General features: G+C 42.0%; 2 protein-coding genes across 4 annotated transcripts; both read left to right on the top strand.

The window, feature by feature from the left end:
* The first annotated feature begins 266 nt into the window (after window positions 1–266).
* tmem115 (transmembrane protein 115) lies at window positions 267–6,897 on the top strand. 2 transcript variants are annotated; one of them, XM_029157438.3, is made up of 4 exons: window positions 267–363; window positions 1,673–1,833; window positions 2,533–2,897; window positions 3,807–6,897. In XM_029157438.3, the coding sequence occupies exons 1-4, from the start codon at window positions 342–344 to the stop codon at window positions 4,102–4,104; spliced, it is 846 nt and encodes a 281-aa protein (XP_029013271.1). In that variant the 5' UTR covers window positions 267–341; the 3' UTR covers window positions 4,105–6,897. The 2 variants fall into 2 exon arrangements, with proteins under 2 accessions (XP_029013271.1, XP_029013270.1); XM_029157437.3 differs by having other exon boundaries at window positions 318–1,833.
* A 1,483-nt stretch (window positions 6,898–8,380) lies between these two features.
* On the top strand, window positions 8,381–18,183 carry rhoab (ras homolog gene family, member Ab). Of its 2 annotated transcripts, none has more exons than XM_029157440.3 (5): window positions 8,381–8,578; window positions 13,363–13,520; window positions 14,696–14,816; window positions 15,524–15,654; window positions 15,802–18,183. In XM_029157440.3, exons 2-5 carry the CDS (start codon window positions 13,365–13,367, stop codon window positions 15,973–15,975), a joined length of 582 nt encoding a protein of 193 aa, XP_029013273.1. In that variant the 5' UTR covers window positions 8,381–8,578; window positions 13,363–13,364; the 3' UTR covers window positions 15,976–18,183. The 2 variants fall into 2 exon arrangements, with proteins under 2 accessions (XP_029013273.1, XP_029013272.1); XM_029157439.3 differs by lacking the exon at window positions 8,381–8,578 and adding an exon at window positions 9,111–9,362.
* The last annotated feature ends 815 nt before the right edge of the window (window positions 18,184–18,998 follow it).

Here is an 18,998-nt window from a genome sequence, read left to right on the forward strand (position 1 = left end):
TTGTATCCCCTGCAGTCTATTTTGCAGATATTATGTCCGATTTACAATGGCAAGTGAGGTGTAATAAAAGCATTTGGACTGTGCAAGCGTCAAAGTGTCAATGTATGCAAATGATGCAAGCCTCCTATTAAAAACATTCATGTCACATGTTTAACCCTGATTTTTGTAAACGCTGCAGTTCTTTCGATAAGCGTTTAAAAGTCGTTGTTAGCTATGACTCGGTTTCCCTATCGATAGGTGGCGGTAATGCAAAACTCTAAAGAAGAAGAAGACTCGGTTTCCCGGCGTGCTTTGGTGTCTTGTCCATGTGTACGTGATGACGTACTTGTCGCCGTCTCCTGATGACGGTGGCAAACATCGCAGGTCGGTAGCTAACAGAGAGGAGGAGTGCCTTCCAGGATAATACAATTTTTTCGGGCGACGTGTTCTGTAAAGACAAAAGGAGCTTAAAATGAACGAATGAAGCCGAGGTAGTATGAAAAACCGCGAACGACGCACGAAGCGACGCTGGTCCGGAGACGTCTCCGGCATTGTTTTGAAGGCCTGTTGCTAGCTAAGGGAAATCCTCGGGCTGGCCCGGTACGGGCCGACGGAGCGCGGATGTCTGGGGCCGGAGCTCCGTAGGCTGTCTCTCGGCGATCATTTATTTGTGCTAGCTGGATAATTACGGGGAACGCTAACGTGTCTTGCTCTTTCGTGGCGGATAAAAAAACAGCGTAACTCAAGACGCGTTGAGTTCGGCGGCTAGCTAACGTTCGCTCTCGTGTTCACCAGCTAACTCATCTGAAGAAGCTGGTGGTATATTTGCTTTAGGTGAGGTCTGAATATTTGACCCCGACCCTTAAGCTTATGGTGTCCTACAGTGAGTGAAGGTCCCCAACTGGGCAGATAGATCAAAGGTTTCTTAGCTAACGTTATCATATCTTCAGGCTCGCCGATAGCAGCCTAAAGTTTGCCCTGTTGAATTGCCGGAACCAACCACTACTTTTGTCCACTACGCTTAACTCTCTGAATGTTGCAGAAAGCTAGTGGTGTTGTACATTCTCCAAGTCATTTATTTTTTTCGTTTGAAGGGTTAACAAAAGTGAACAGGCGGAATAGCCCTTTAGTGAGTTCATTGCCAAAGTTGTCTTTAACCGTTTAAAAAACTGTAATGAAGATACGCGGAGAAGTGTGGGACTGGATGCTGTCTGGACTCGGAGGTGTCACCTGTTCTGCTTGGTACTTTTGATCTCCCACAAACATCCGGACGTTGTTGCAGCAGCGCCAAAGAAGATCGGCTGTTTTGCTTTTTTGGGGGGGTCGTCTGCTAAAGGGAGACACTTTTACAAACGGACCACAATGAATCGTTATCTGCCGGTGGCACGACAGCACTTCCTGGCTGCCCTCGCTAGCACCAGCGTGGTAGTTAAAACTATAAGTGCTGTGGTGGTACTTCTTTACTTGTTGTCATGGGCTGTCAACACTCCATATGCACTGGGGGTGACCCCAGGTTATCTCTTTCCACCTAACTTCTGGGTGTGGACACTGGTGACCCATGGGGTGGTGGAGCAACATGTTTGGGGTGTGGCAGCCAATGTGGGGACAGTAATGGCCTGTGGACGCCTCCTGGAGCCTCTGTGGGGCGCTCTGGAGCTCCTGATCTTTTTTGCGGTGGTCAATGTGTCTGCAGGCCTCCTGGCAGGCCTCTCCTACCTCCTCACCTATGTGGCCACCTTTGACCTGGACTTCCTGTTTGCCGTGCGCGTCCATGGAGTAGCCGGGTTCCTTGGAGGGGTCCTGGTGGCACTGAAGCAGACCATGGGCGATACCACAGTGCTCAGAGTGCCACAGGTGAGAATAATAAGATGTTAACAACAACAACAAACTTGTGTTAGATGCGGCAGTACAGTACAAATCCCTCATTGAGTTACGCAATATGTGTTGCATGAATAAATCAAGTCATGTGGTTTTAACTATAAAGAAATGCTCTTAGTTACTGTTTTTTTACACTTTAGGAAAAATGCCTTAGTGTACAGTGAAGTACTGAAATATCAAGTACTGCTGTTGATTGAATCAAAGAATAATATGGTCTTTACAAATGTTTATCAAGAGCTTTTAACATAACCTAGATTTTTTTTAAAGTAATTCTAGAAAAGCACCAGTTGTGAAGTGACCTATATTTATTGTGATGTTTTTGTTTCTGCTATCATCGTAATCATTAAAAAAAGTTTTATAAGCTTCCACAATCTTCTATGACATACGTCTGTGCAAACCCATTTCATAGACGCTGAGCCATTTCTACAATGGATAAAATTTGAATTTCATTTTAACTCAGTTTATCAAGTTAGGAAATGTTTATCAGACCGCTGGTAGGGTTCTGCCTCCCTGGCATGTAACCAGCTATTGTGTGGTGTTCCCATTCCAGAATGTAGCTAACTTGAGTCCAGTGTGGGAACTGGCATCCATGGTGGTCTGTAAACAAAGTGGTAGTTGTTTGGACTGATAGTTTTTGCTCACACTAATTAAAACCTGTCTCCCTTTTTACTCTAGGTAAGACTCAAAGCAGCCCCAGCTTTGGTCCTTCTACTCTTGGCCTTATTGCGCCTGTCTGGGCTCGTTGACAACTGTGCACCCCTGGCTGCGTACAGCTACGGCGCTCTGTCTGGCTGGGTCTACCTACGCTTCTATCAGAGACACAGCAGGGGCCGTGGGGACATGTCGGACCACTTTGCGTTTGCAAGTTTCTTCCCCGAGGCTGTGCAGCCTGTCGTGGGGCTGCTGGCAGGGCTGATTCACTCAGCTCTGGTGAAGATAAAGGTGTGCAGGAAGATGGTGAAGAGATATGACGTGGGAGCGCCCTCCTCCATCACCATCAGTCTGCCAGGGACCGACCCACAAGATGCAGAGAGGAGGAGGTGAGTCCGAGCAAACAACTACATTCACGTAAATTCAGTTTTGCCTCTTCATTAAATATTTGATACAGGCATAAAATGTGTTTCCTTTATTCCATTAATGGGTCAGTGGTTTGCCCTGTCAGACTGGTTGGAAGCACTGGCTGGTCTCAAATTTCCTCACTAAAAGCACTGCCTTTCTTTTTCCTGTCAGTTCAATGAGTCTTCATCACAGAATCTGTATAGTATCTTTTTTAGAGTTAGAAAAAGAGACATGGTGTCATAGTTTTATTTACTCTGGGAAGGTTTGCTGAGCCTCTGTGATCCTCCTCAGTTACACCTCAAACAGTTTACACATGTTCTCTACTCTTTCACACAACCATTGCAACACCTACTTTTACTCCTCTGCCAGTGTGTTAGACTGTACACACTTCCAACCAGTCATACATATTTCATTACAATAAGGCCACATGACATTTCTTACACGCACACACCAAACGGAACTTGTTTAGAGAAGGCATTCAGTTTATAAAAAATGCATCTTACTTATGAACCTTTGTAAAATGCTGCACTATTGGCCTCTGTTTTGTCTTTTATTTTTAACGTGATGAGCTGCTTGAGGCTCCGTTTTAAATCTCCCACACACTCCTCCCAGGTTCATGTAAAGCTGCTGAAATGTTGACACCTAAAGCTTTCGTTATTTTTAGACTGTATGTGCTGAAGGAAAGAGCTTGAGCTTTAACTGGTCTGGTCTCATTATTTTTCAGCGTGGATTCTTATTGTCTTCAGGGAAGAATGATGAAATATAGACATAAATATGAAGAGAATATAGACGCCTTGTAAACAAGGCTGAAGTTTGCCTCTCTTGACTTCTCTCCTTACACAACTGTGTTTCCTGGTATTAACAAATATCATCTCTCTCTGTCTCTCCAGACAACTGGCTCTCAAGGCTCTGAATGAGCGGCTGAAACGTGTGGAGGACCAGTCTTCCTGGCCCAGTATGGACGACGAAGAAGACGATGACGACGACGAGGTCAGAACCAGCTCACTGCCACTGCTGCCAGATGACCCTTCCGCCTCCACGCCAAGACCAGCAGGGGCTCCCGGTGCCTCCCTCTCCTCCACCTCTGTATCTCCAATGTCACAGAGCAGCGGCGTGCCAAGTGCAGGCCGAGCACAACACCCAGAGTCCAGCATAATCAGCTTCGAGGACGCGCCATCTAGATCATAACGTATAGAGTGCACCTGTACAGACACGCACGCTCTCTTGGTGTCACTGGTAGCTATGCTAGCGAATTCAGCATTTCTGGCTGGTAAACTAGGATGTTCAGTGACAGCTATTAGGCATACAGTCGGTTTGACACACAACAAACATGCAAACATCTTTGGTTCAAACACACAACATAGCGCTCACAGACACTGTCAATGTCATTGTGAAGCCCAGAGAGGCGGTAGCTGTTAAGTTCTTTCAGTTCAGACGTGTTGTTTGTAAATGTTCGGTGCGGTTGGGCAAATCGGACACTCAATAAGCCTCCTCTTTCCTCCTTGAAACCGAGTCACCAAAAATTGTGTCCTGGTCCGGACTCCCAGACAAACTTTCAAAGCTCTGTCCACTGCTTCATGTGTCTCTTTCTCTTGCTTTCTAAATAAATGACGGAATGGGTGTACAAAATTCATTATGGAAGTCGTTTTCAGAGCGGCCTTAGTTGTTCTCTGATTGACCGGCAAGAAAGTCGACAATGATGGAGACTCACGCCGAATTCCTGGTTCTGCACGCTGCTTTGGTTAGCCTTCAAAAATGACTCGAAGTGACGTCAGCTCTTTATTCACTTGTTCCAAGTATATAACCATGTGTGTAAGTATGAAATGTACTCTACACCTGTTGTTGACCAGAGGAACTTGTTGATGAACTTAACGAAACTTCAAGGTTTAAAGAAATGTTGTGAAAAAAATTTCTTGACCATGTTGATTTGCCTGGTGTCTGTCGGGAACAGCAGAATTAGTAATGACTGTTTTGGGGGTTTTGTTTTTATTTTTTTTTATTCCCCACTTGCTCAGTGGAAGTTGTTTCTTCGTCTATCTCCAAAAACAAATGTTGTTTCTGTGCACTAACCAGACATCTTGGGGTTGAAATTACAAAGCTATGCGAATGATGATCCTGCTTCTTCTTGGTTTGAGTTATGATTCTATTTTCTTGTTAATTTCAGACATAATCCTGGAACGTCACACCCCCCCCTCCTCTTAGAATTCCACCTTCTAGTATATGAAATCATGAGGATCTGCAGTCTCTACAGAGATGTGGTCAATATCTGTCTGGGTTGTATTAGTCATCTGGCACCATTGCAAATGCAGAGAAGCAATGCATTCAGTCACATTTCTATCATCTTTCATTTCATTGCCAAGCTACAGTTGATGGTTCTCATCTCAAATGGATTCATTCTGTCAAATATCACTACTGAAGATGTCATGTTCTGCTACAGTAACAATCCAATCTTGTCCTACAAGTTGCATGAGTTGGTTGCAACCTGTACAAGACATCAGACATCAAAGTATTTAATGTCGTCCTTCTGTCCACCAAGTAATGGTAGCCTGTGGTTTGCAAAAGCAGTGTTAAAACGCAACAGCCCTTTTGGATGAGGCTGGGTCCCAAGTCCCAAGTAAATTAGCATTTAGAAACAGCTCCAAGTGTCATTATTTAAACAATATATATATAGTATGAAGCAAGAAAAACACAGCATTTGTGTTTTATAACTTAAGAATATGCATAAATAGTTCTAATGATGTTTGGGTCTATCCTGTCACCAGCATAGTGGAATGTGCTTCTGGTAAATTGAAGGTGTCCATAGCCAACAGTGGTTTTAAATGTTCCCCCAATATCCATCAAGCTCGTGTTCTGTTTTGAGAGAGTGCTCCAGGTTCAAATATTAGCTCATACTGCAGATTCAGATACAATATCTCAGACTTGACGTTTAAGCAACAAGAAACCGCTTTTAACCTGATGGAAGTGTGTGATGTAAAGGAGTGATAAGCCATATTAGTGGGAAGAAGTGCTGTTTTATCCTGTCTTCTCCTTGTTCTTGTATTCTTGTTTTGGCAAGCAGATGTTTGCGTTGAATGACTGGGACCATTATTTTAATAAATGTGAATGAATGATAGTATTTACAGAATGGAGACAGAGATGAGACAGTGTCCTATCAGACCACAATGGATTAGAATCGTACTCCAAAGAGGAGAGTGTTCAGCTCCAGTCAGATACCTAACTGCTTTCATTCAAGCTGTTCATAGTACAGAAAATCCCTGTACATAGTGATTGCCCCTATCAGTAGCTTGATCTGAGGAGCCGACTGAAGTTGCAGTGTGACCCAGGCTAATCTGACTTTCAGCAAAACCTCCACTCTCAAGTTTGTTTGTTTTTTTGCCTCTTTGATAAGCGTCGTCAAAGAGAACAATGCCCACGTTTATAGTGCAATAGAAACACATGCGATCCTAATGAATGATGTCAGTGGTGGGTATTACGTTGCTGGGGCCTCAAAATACAGTGGACAAATTAGAGTTTATATGCTGATATTACAAGTGTCACGTACATCTTTGCTCTTCATTATTGCAGGCAAAATGTTTTTTTTTTCTTTATTTATCAAAACACGTTCATTTTCTTTGGTTGGTTTACTTGGGTATTGAGGTTATTCACTTTATGATGCTCACATCTTCCCTAAAACATTTACTGTAACCAGGAGAGCGAATGTTTACGTTGTTCAATAAGGCTTTGGTTGAACAGAGATGAATGAAAAGTTACAGATGGCACTGCTCTGTTTTAAACTGTTTGGTCTCTGTGTTAGTTCACATTTTCCTTAAATAGTTTGGACTACTTTGATTTTCCTTATCACCCCTGTTGTTACACCAACAGATGTCGTTGACACTAATGACAGTCTCTTTTTCTCTGTTCTGTGATTGTTGCACAGATCTTTCTGTTTTAGTTTGCAGATTTCCTTATCTATATGAAATAAAGGAGGATTGTATGAAAGTACATGAGATTTCTTTCAGTCATTATGCTACTTGTATAATATTTCATGGTTGGCTGCCAGAGAGTCATTGTTAAAAACAGCATAAAAAACACAGACTCTTAAAGAAAAAAACAAACACATACAGACTATTATTAGTTCCATCTAAATCTGCTTCTCCATGCTAGTAAGTAAAGTGACAAATGGTCGGCAGACAGTCAAGTCTCTCGAATCATATGACCTGTCATGTTTATAGAAGTACAGGTTTGGGTGAAGGAGTAGCTTATTAATCAACCAGAAACAAAACATATGAGTCATCGAAAAATCCTCACTCTTAAAACTCTCCTCTCTTTCTCTGTCTATTTATGTGTAAATAGTTATAGTTCACATGAAGAAACTCTCATCCAGGTTTCTTCTTGCAAAGGAAACTTTAAAAGTTCACATAATTAATATTCACAAAATCTAGTTTTACTGTTGAGTCAATAATTATCAGGGGACAAAAATGAGCTCCAACTGAATTACTTCTAGTTCAATTGATTAATCTACAAATAATCTGCAGAAGATGATATTATGTATTGTGTTTAAGATAAGATAAGAAAAAACTTTAATACAGAGAATACAGCGACAGAATAAAAGATGTGAAAAGATTTGTGTTGGCACAGTACAACGCAGTACAGTACAGCGGTAGAGTGAGTATGAGGAAATTGAAAGAGATATTGCAGTGTTTCAATATAAATTTTGTACCATTTTGCGCAAATGTTGCACAGAAAAGTTGTTGCACATTGTGTAAATATAAAATAGATATATAATAATGCACAGAGTTTGCACAAAACAGTGTAATGTTGCTTGTCTCAACAACCCAAGTTCATTTACACTTTCACATTTATATATTGTTATATCTGGGTTACAGGGAGCTGTTATTTCAAGAGTCAATTCTATATTTCTCTTTTAAATTTACATTTTAATTCTACACTATTTCTTGCCATTCTAGTTAGTTGCGTAAACCGGCCACCAGGTGGCGCAGCAGGTACACTGGTACACTTGCTGAAGTTAGAGCTGCGACGCTGGCAAAACTGTAATTGGCTCCATTAACTCTAATTGGGGGAAAAAGAAAATTAGCTCAAATCTCTGGCTCTTGGCTCTATTTACTATCCGTCGGGATATTTCACGCTGAATCAAAACGAACCTTTAATTAATAGCTCAGTATAAATGTCTAATTAAGTCTATATTTTGGAATATACTAGTGGTATTTAAAGGTGTAATCTGCAGAGACCTGTTTTTAACTTTAAGAAGCAGTAAAAGAGAATAACAGTGATTATAATTCTCCGGTATTGCAAAGCTCGGTGTTGGTACGTTAAAACGGTCCTTTCGCGTTGACTTTAAACACAAGCCAGTAAAACTGAGAACGTCCCGCTCGAAAATAGATGGTGTTTACGGCTGGAAGTGGTCGCGCAAAGGGTACAGACGTCCTCAACAGCTGACGAGCCTCTGCCCACAGAGCTCGTTCACGTAGTGCCCGCGCAGGTGTGGCTCCCAGGCTCGTGCCCGGCACCCCTCCCCCAGCTTCAAACTACAAACCCTGGCTGCGCGCTCCCGTGAAATAATTCATTGTGTCAGGTTGAGACGGGAGGAAGCAGCGAGCAAGTCGACTGGTCGGCGAAGCGAGAAATACCGAAGAAACTCGACTGCTAGAGGCATAAACTGCAGGTAAACTACTTTCTCGAACACTCGGCGTCTGCCGACGTGTTTCCGTTCCGCCGCGTGGTGCAGTTCGAAGGCGGACGGGCTCATTTCTTTAAAAGTTACCCGGCGCTTTGAAAAGCCGTGCTAGCCGCGCTAAATGCTAACGGACGTTAGCCGGCGGTAGCCAAGTTAGCTTCTCCCCTCACCGACGCCGATTCAGCGCGGCTTCCGCACTCGCCGCACTCCTGTGTCGCGGAGAAAAACCGCCGTATTTTCAGTAAAAAGTCTCTGGGCGGGAGTTTCCTGGTTCGACTCTGTTGGTGGTTTTTACAGAGTGTCGGAACTTGATCAAAGCTCAAACTAAGGACTGGCCTCGGTTCGCCAGTGAGCTATAGCCAAACAATGAGGCTGCGAAGGCGGCTTCCTAACGGCTCCGTTCCTCCGTTAAAGGCGTCGGCTGCTTCATAACGGCCAGATGGTGATACAAGACACGTAACTAAACCACTTTATTTCTCACCTAACGCGAATTTTTCGAACGTTTGAACGCAACAGACACAATAGAGCGCAGTGTCTACTTTTGTGGGATTCCAAGTTTTACTTTTATTCATGACTTTTGAGGTTTTTGCCTCGGCTGCCGCCGCCTCATACGTAAAATGCGTATGCGCACAGTGTTTAGTTTGGACCAGCGCGACCAAGCCGGTCCTCACTGCGGACACACTAGCCATCTGTTGCCTGTGTGATGACGCCATCTTTCTGGTGACCCACCCAGTGGCTTGCTGGTTTAAAAACAATGTTTGCCTGAGCGCTGGTAGGTCCTTCACACGCAAGACACGCAAGTTCTCCTGTGCGTTGGCCAGGTTTTCTCCCAGACCGCACGAATCGTCGTTCCGGTGTCAAATCGGCCATGAAAACGTAAAATGCGACTTGATGATACTGACACAAACCTGTCTTGGTTGGAATAATAGTATAAATGTGCAAAAATGTCAGCAAATTGTCATTTTGTTTGTTTCTGTCCAGCAAATAGATATTTTATCTTTTTATAATAACATATCATCCAATGTGAATATCTCAGACTGCATCGAATGCAGCACAGTGTCAAGGTAAGTGTCCACACAGTGGAAGAGTCCACACATAGTTATATGCAATTTAATGGATTTAAATGTGCCTAATGGCAGCATTGGTGTCTATAGATTGGGGTAGAAATCAAAATAAATAATTGCATTTTTGCTGCACAGCTCAGTCTCTGGAATAACATTTTTGCTATGTCTTAATACCATATCTCCCCTGAACAGCACATAATGAATCTATTTGGTTTACACATTGACATTTGAAGTTGTTTACTAAAATTTCTAATAAAATGCCGGAAGACCGCTGTGGCTGAGGCTGTTATATAAAATAGCCAGCTGATAAGTGTTGCTAAATCTCTGATTGTTTCTTATTGAAATAAATCTCCGATATTTGTCATTTTGACATACAAATGCTTGGTTAATTATACAATGGGCATGTTAATTACAGTCTCCGCCCATGTTTTGTAATTTCCAGAACATTTGCACGTCTTGTAGCTTCTTTGTATTTAGATGTAGATGAGGAGTCAACAGCTAAGTTGGATGCACATTTATTGTTTGTTCTTCTACATGTGCTGCACATAGCAATTAAGTATAATTGATTCATGTTCTGTTCCATGTAATGGGTTCATTCAAAATTTCACCACCCATGCAAATGATTGTTGGGAGTTCAAGGAGATGCGTATGCCAGGGTTCTGTACTGAAATCACCCAGCAGGCAGTTAACCATTCAGCTGTGGCTAGTTTCCACCTAGAGAGGGTATTTCCTGCTATGAACACACTTAGATCTCTAGAAGCAACTGTTGCCTGCGTGGGGTTTTCTAAAGGACAGGCTGTTGAATCATCAGGCAAGCAGGAACCATTTTATTTTTAGTTTAAAGCTGTGTCATACTAGTGTTCATTTAGGGTTTGACTGACAGTTTTACATGTTTTGAATATGACAGTGATGTTTTAGTATTAAGGCATACCAAAGATGGTGTTCAATAACTAGCTAGAGAGAGTTTGAAGAGCTGCTTTGTCAAAATAAGAGCATCTGTTTTTAGGTGGGGGCAGTCAGTGGCTTAGGGAAGTTTGAATGAAACATTTTTGTCTGGTAAAATGCACTGCTTCTATTTTAAGTGATTGTGTTTGTCACAGAAGTGGTCATGTTGTTATACCTTTGTCTCTGCTAATTTTAACCTAGCAGTTCAATACATGCACTCCGTTTGTTGGTTTTGAATTAAAACTTTGATCACTTCATTTTTACATACAAACTTAAATAAAGTGCTTGACAAAGCAGTTTCATTTAAGAATGACCAGGAATCTGAAGTGGCTTTGTGACAAACTCACGAACATGACCCTTGCCTGAGAACAGTGAATGGTTTTGCTGTTGATCTTTGTCTGTGATTATTAATTTGAAGTAAAAAGACAAACATTGTCATCCTGAGCTGTGAAATAATGTGCCACCCCTATCAGAATATGTTTATCCCACCTTTATTTGCTCAGGCCCTTAGTCTAGATCGTCAACTTGCTGACCATTATTTCACCAAGATTACATTTACATTACACTTGGTGCTTTGTTTTCTCTCTATTGTGTCCTCTCCTGCTTCTTGAAACACAACATTCTTTACTGCTGACGGCGATCTTCCTGTTGTTGCTTTTCTCCTGTGCACCTCTTGTGTTTTGTTTTAATCATGCCCTTAGGAAGTGTTTTACTGCATTTATCCTTTTAACACAAAAGATTGTCTGCTACAGATATTGAGATTGTATCGGAGCTAATCTGGAGACATTCTAGCTGTAAAGTAGATCTTGATGTAGTCGTGTAGGCAGCAGTTGTTGAAGCAAGCGTGCATTATTGCCATTTTACCCACCAGTCAAACAGTGCAAACATGAACATACACCCACCTCTAGGCTAAAGCTGTCCCCATTTTTTGTCTTTTCCTTTTTCCTAAAGTCATAGGGGGAATGGTCTAATCTTTTTTGACACTGCTGTCCTACTTTGAGCGTTCATTTACCATTTATAGGATGGTTGCAGCGCCTCACAGCAGTGAAAAATGAATGGGACATGTGTAAATTGAATGTAAATTTTGTGAGGGGCAGTAATACCTTCACTCAGATTAGGTTCCTTGAATTGTCAGTTAAATGTGAATGTAATTGCTGTGAGTTTGTGCCACATCAGGTGCCATGGTTGATTATCAGCAGAAATATGTCTAAAATGTACTGTGGTTTATAAAAATACTGAAATGGCCTGAGTAAGCAGCAGAGAGCATAAAGTCACAGTAGCATATTAAACCGCTGCATGGGCAAGAAATGAATGGAGGAAAAGGTTAAAGATGTCTTTTTATGCATTGTTTTGGCTATATAGCAATTTTCAACATTACATTGTAAAAATGCAGATCTTTGGTCCAAGGGGATTGATGTGACACAGACAAGTCTAACGTCTCCCCATGTTACATCTCAAAACTCTATTCCAGTTGATGGATTCACAAGAACAGTGGCAGGGGTGTTTTCTCACCAACATGCCTTCATTAGATTCGCTGTGATGGAGAGTGCATGGTCTAGAAATGTGGCTGTCATTGTGACATGGCACAATGCGACACCTTCTCCGATCAGTGAGAAAATAACCTACTGGAGATATGATTTATTACCCTGTGAATGTGACGCCCCTTTGTCCTTCTGCAGCAGTGCCACAGTGATAAACGAGTAAATGAAAATGTCCACACTTAAATATATGTTGCTGTGCAGTTCCTGACAAGCATGAGAGGAAATCATTCTAGTCCTTCTTTGTGCATTGATTACACTGTTGTACAATGTAGAACTACTTATAATTCGAGCACTCGCACCTAGTTCCTGTGTTTGAGTCACTGGTGAATGTCATTTCCCAATATGGAGTGATCCTAGCTGCTTCCAGGCAGTCACGCAGGACTACATGTCACTCATTTTCTCCAGCTTCCCTTGACTTAGCTTGGAAAGCATATTCTCCCAAACCAGGCTTTTTACTGGGAGTAAATGCCCATTTCAATTTTGGCAGCTTGTTTGTTTGCTCTGCACCATGCATCATGGTGTCTTAATGCTGAGATGTCCTGCCTTGAACATGTTGATGTGTGTGTGCATTGTGAGACCAAAGCAACTACCCACATCAGAGGCTTGTGGACAGATATTTTAGTTTGGTTTCTTTTAGTTTCTAACAGGGCCTCTCCAATTTCCTCAAAAGCCAAACTGTTTCTGAGAGTTGTTTTGTTTAAACAAATATTTTTTCTTGACACAGAATGATCAGCCAAGTTAACCTAATGTTGGATGCTGCTGTCCTCCAGGATAGAAGGTTTACTGTTTTAGGTTAGGCTTTTTGGTTGTTGTTAGGCCATTTTAATTAAATAAAGGTTAGTGTGCATCCTTTTAATAGTTCAAGAAAAGGTCTGACTAAATACAGGGACCATTGCATATCAGTTGTGGAAATATCTTGCTGCCTGAGCGAGACTCTGAACCTCAGTCCACGAACCTGCTATGTGGTTAAAGGTGTCAGCTGGAGTGTTGAATGATGCACCTGCACTATGCGTCACTGTGCAGATCACACTCTTCCTTTCGTGCAGTGGACTATCGCGACAAACCCTTCGTTTCATGTATGTATTAGGTTTTCGGTCATGCATGTCTCCTGTCACAAGTGTGGATTTACTTTGCATAATTACATGCTCTGATAAAGTAGTTGCATCTTTTTTTTATACTTCCTGTCACTGTTTAACATTTTACTTCTTCATATTTTTACCAGGGATGGCAGCCATCCGTAAGAAACTGGTGATAGTTGGCGATGGAGCTTGTGGGAAGACCTGCCTCCTGATTGTCTTCAGCAAGGACCAGTTCCCTGAGGTCTATGTCCCCACTGTGTTTGAGAACTATGTTGCTGACATAGAGGTGGACAGCAAACAGGTGAGACAATTACAGCAATTCTGTGCCATTACTGCCCTTTCTCATGTCATAGTGGTGCAACACTGTAAATGAGCTGGGACGATTTTGTGTGGGGACCAAATGCCATTTGGTAGCTCTTAAATAATGTAAATAAATGCTCACACTTTCCAGAAATTGACACCCTTTTTAAGTTCTCTTCCTGCCTCTCAGCGACGTCTTCTGTGCTGGTATAGGAGCTAATTTTGTTCCCTGGGTGCTTAATCATGCTCATTGCTTTAATTCTACCTTCAGGGCCAAGTGAGCAAGTGTTGATAAAACTGTAATGTTCTGTTTTCACATCTTTCTCGCATTGAAGCAGTCACACAGTATAGTGTGTCCCTGCAGGTAGCTTTGGTTGAGCTTAGTCATAAGCTCTCAAAGTAATTATCAACACGTCTTTTAGATCTTACACTAGACTAGTGTGTTCTAAAATATGAAATGTGTTAAACTCAGACACCACTTGAGTGCTTAAACACAGTTCAAGAAGTCCAGTTATCACTAGTGGACTCTGTGTGTGTTCAGCATGTGAGAAATGAGGACATATTCTCTCCTGGAGTTAAACTCCTAGTGCTTTCTAGGTTCCTAATGTGCTGTGTATGTGTGCGATGCTCTAGATAACGGTGACACTCACTCAACTCATCAGTCACAAACCCACATGTCCTGACCTCCTCCTGTATTAATAGGATACTGGGACATGGAGTCTTTATTGGCTCCGTTGATTTGTAAAACCTCAGTGCTGCGTAGGCCGACTCAGGTTTTGTCCTGTCACTTTTCCAAATGTCTTGATGTGGTTTCTTTTTCCCATTTAGGTGTGCAGTTTGCTCTGTGCCATTTATATGTGCATACTGCACTTTGTGTAAATATGTTTGTACAAACAGAAATTCTGCAAATTATCTTGTAGAAATGTGTAGGAGAAAATTAAATCACCAAATTGTGAACCAAATACACATGTATCTGTTAAATTGATGTCAGAATTAGCAATTTCTGCTATTTTAATTCACTAACTACTTGTGGAATAAGAGTAAATCTGTCATTTCATAGTTCCTTCCTGTTGAACTTGGCTGAGATCTTAAGTGTGAACATTATGTTGATCAGGATCACAGTGGTTTAACTTGTCTGTCTTCCTTCCTTGCCCTCATTGTGTCTGTCTTTGTCAGGTGGAGCTGGCTCTCTGGGACACAGCGGGTCAGGAGGACTACGACAGGCTGAGACCCCTCTCCTATCCAGACACTGACGTCATCCTCATGTGCTTCTCCATAGACAGCCCTGACAGCTTGGGTGAGCACAATCAGGCACACCTACATTAATGTCTACAGACACACTCCCTTGCTTTCGTTTTATAAGGAGACATTTTGGATGCTATTCATGTTGTTGTGGCCACTGGTAAATATAATGCTTGCATGTGCCCAAACGTACTGGCACACACGTATGAGAAACGCTGGCTTTTCTCAGGATGATTATAAAAAGCTTTGCCTCCATGATACTGAAATGTTCTTGCATATAGGGCAATATGCAGACAAGGTTCCCCATAATTAAATGGAATGAAACAAGAGGAAGTATATTTCAATTATATTAAAACAAAGGCTTATTGTGCAAAGTGTTGTCAGTTACAGTAGTTTTGTGCTTCAGGCTCTACATTTCTGTTTAAGCAGCAGTTTTCCTCATCAAAAGAGATTTTTTTTTTATCACTTGATGCTCCATGGTGATAGGGAGGCTCGTCTTCAGAAACAGAATTTATCTCTGCACTGAGTCACATTTTTAATTAAATTGAGTTAAACAAATCAAAAACTTTCCATCTTTGGAGTTAACTAGTTTAGAAAGGTGCAACTCTGCATTCCACATTTCCAGAACCAGTTACAATTTCTCAATTTGTTATGTGTTGTTGTGTTATTTAGCATTAGGTACTAACATTTCTTTAATCAAGAGAGATGGGCAGATAAAGTTTTTTTTATAGGTGTCTAATTATTGATGCCTTTTGTTTACAGAAAACATTCCAGAGAAGTGGACCCCAGAGGTGAAACATTTTTGTCCCAACGTTCCCATCATCCTGGTAGGAAACAAGAAAGACCTTCGTAATGACGAGCACACGCGCCGTGAGCTGGCCAAGATGAAGCAGGTGCCTGAATTACTTTGCTTCAATCGTGTTCCATTTAAACACCTTAAATCTAGTATGAGCTGTGTTTATTTTAATGACTGGCTTTATCAGTTTTAACAATGGTGTGATGTGTTCCTAAACTATCTGTTTGGACTTTGTCTTCATCAGGAGCCAGTGAAATCAGAGGAGGGTCGGGACATGGCCGGTCGCATTGCAGCATTTGGATACATGGAGTGCTCTGCTAAAACAAAGGATGGCGTGCGGGAGGTGTTTGAGATGGCCACCAGGGCGGCACTGCAGGCTCGCCGTGGAAAGAAGAGCAATAAATGTGTACTGTTGTAAAAAGCCAACATATTCGGACTGTTTTCGCCTGGGGCTACTGTACCTGGGGCTAGGGCTCGGGAGGGAATGAGGGAATACTAGATGGGAGAGGGAGGGAGGGCAAAAGAGTGCAGTAAATGACTACTGCTGTAAAATGGCTGTTTGTTGGACTGAATTTACCCTTGGACTGGTTTTGGGAACCTTTGATGGAGATGGGTGGGTAGATGGCTGGATGGGGGTAGGCGGAGCACAGTAAATGACTACAGCAAACAGGTTCTCAACCTGTGGGCTTTAACCATCAAGGTGGGAAACTTACATCAGCCACTAGCCAAATGCTGGGACAGATCTATCTTGTCAACATGCCACTTAGACTGATGAAGAGAAAGAATAATAGGTGACTGGTAAAACCGATTTAAGGTGCTGGAGAATCATGGGAGGTTCCAGCGATTGTTCAGTGGGGACAACAAAACTTTAGTGTTTAAAGTTAGTGTCCTGTCTGGATGACCTATGGATGGCACAGTATATTAGTACAGTTCTAAACTGTAAAGGGCAACTAGTGGATGTATCGCCAGGTGTTAATACCTGTGTGTGGGTACCTGTGCACAGCTGGACAGATGAAGGAACCAGAGCAAATCTGCTTGTAAAATGCTAAAGTCATCTGGGAAGGTTGTTTAAACATGGCCCCAGCAACAGACAAATCACCAGTAATTAATGCCCCGTGCTGTCCGACGCTCTGACAGTTCTGGTCTGTGTGTTACATTGTCAGTGAGGCATGGAGCCACATGCTCACATGTGCAGCTCGTGCCGTTATTAGTCTCTGTTACTGCTAATCCCATGCTTACAGTGACAAACACATTGAACTGTACTCTCACTGAGACAATCTGTTGGTGTCACATAATGGTGAATACTATTGTTTGCAGATAAAACACAGATAAATCTAAAAGTTTGCTGTGCAGGAGCACCTGTATTCCAGCTGCTGCTTTGAGTGTCCCACATCTTACCATAGCAGTGTTTTAGTAGACAGGACAAAGTTAATTTACCTCCAGTGTGATGCCCTCAGACACTAACCTGTCCACATGCTGGGGAATATAAACTGCATTTAATTTTTCTTCACTATAAAGGATCTGATCAAACTGCTAAGTTGACAGTTGCAGGTGATTTGTGGTTCCAGAGAATGACAAAGGTCGTGGCTTCCTGCCCTGATTAGTACAACCTGAGCGCACGGCATGTGGCTCAGCTCCAGACCCTCCCTATTCCACATAGCTGACTGCTGGTGCTCATCTTCCCCTGGTTTTAGACCAGGACGAAGAACAAGGAGAGGAGATTATTTCGTGTTTACATGCACACCACTGATCTCCTTATTTGGGATGAATGACTTCATATTTTTTGTTTAGGCGTGCATCAAGGTCAAATATACAAAACCAGAAGTTTTGTTAATAAGTAATGAAAAGCAAATGACTGGGGTGTAATACGTTCTCTACATTAGCCAGATAGATGTTTGGTGCAACTCTATCACTGACAAGCAGAGTAAGATTTAAGCCCCCTTTTTATAGGTAGCCAGTCATATTGGGCGTTTACCAATCACCAGCCTTCCTAAGTTTTCAGGCTTCCTCCAGTGTTGTACCCTCCTGTTCTTCTTCCTGTTCTACTGGGAAGAGCCTGTTCCAGAAACCTAGACTTGTGGTTTGTTTTTATACTTTATTCCCCACTTAAAAAAATCCTAAATATATTGTCTCAGTATTTAAAGAAAAACAGTAAAAGATGGAAAACTAGGGGACTGCTTATGTGTTGTCGCTTTAGGTCATTCTTCTTTTGTGCTTTACCAGAGTTGTTATGATGGCTTAATTGGTTGTAAGGACCCATCAATCATCCCTGCCAAATGCTGTTGTTAGGCAGTCAGGAGAAAGGCTGGCCTCTCGGCTGCCTGTCTAGAGCGTCGCTAGGACCACATGTGCTAGCTCTTTTTCTGTTTGTTTGTTTTGAGCACAAACTAGGCTGAAATTGACAAAAAAACATAAATAAAATTTTTATTTCTTTTTTTTTTTTTTTAATCCTGCTTTTGGATGCTGAAGCAGTGATGTAAACAAAGGAACAGGAAAACTAAGCTGTATGCAAAGTCTGTAAATATAAAATGTGGGTTTGTTCTTGGTCGACTATACACACGCACAGGACTGGAAACTGTATTTGTAAACTAGCTTGGGTTTATGTAATAAATTACTTTCTACAGCACCCCACCTATTCATTGCAGTCCCTGGGGAGACAGAGGAGTTCTTAAGCTTGATCAATATGCATGTAATATAAATTGATGTGTTTTTATGGACTGTTGATTCCTTCTCCTGGTGCTGGGTCGAACACAACACAGGTAATGCAAGAAGTCTCAAATGACAGAAAAACAGGAAAAGGGTTATAGAACAGTTGTGGTTTAGATTTATAACTCTGCTGCATCCACCTCTTAACTCATTTGAGGATAATGGGTTTCTGTAAACTTGTACTGCTGTAATTCTCATGATGCATAGAGCTGGAGGTTGAAAGTCTTTCTGGTGCAGGACTATACTTCATCAGTACAATAACTGGATTGTGCCGTGTTTTAAATGGTGAAATGACTGTTCAGCATCTTATTGGCATAAATCATACTCAAAAGCGAAGCTGAGAGACTATCTGGGATGCTGAGGTGAGGCCATTTCAGTGTAGGATGGTGTTGGAGTACAGTCAAGATGCTGCAAGTGTGAAGCTGCAATAAAAGACAGCGGTTGTGTAAGTCGGTGTGGAGGAGTGAGCATCCAGGAATAAAACGGATCAGCCTCATGCTTCTACAATAACTTGAGGGTGGTCAAAATCTCTCCGTGACTGATTGTTCTGCAGGCACAGTAATGAACAGTGAAATTTCAATTAGTAAGTGCAGCCAGCAATAAATAGACTGTTATAAATTTCTTGGCGTGAAGGACAAGAGGACACAATAGAAATAGAGTAAAAGAGCAGCGCTCAAGGCAAATACAAACATGTCAAACTATATGGAAATACACAACAACACAATGTTAAAATTC

The sequence above is a fragment of the Betta splendens genome, chromosome 7 (assembly GCF_900634795.4).
Source record: "Betta splendens chromosome 7, fBetSpl5.4, whole genome shotgun sequence".
Taxonomy (NCBI): domain Eukaryota; kingdom Metazoa; phylum Chordata; class Actinopteri; order Anabantiformes; family Osphronemidae; genus Betta; species Betta splendens.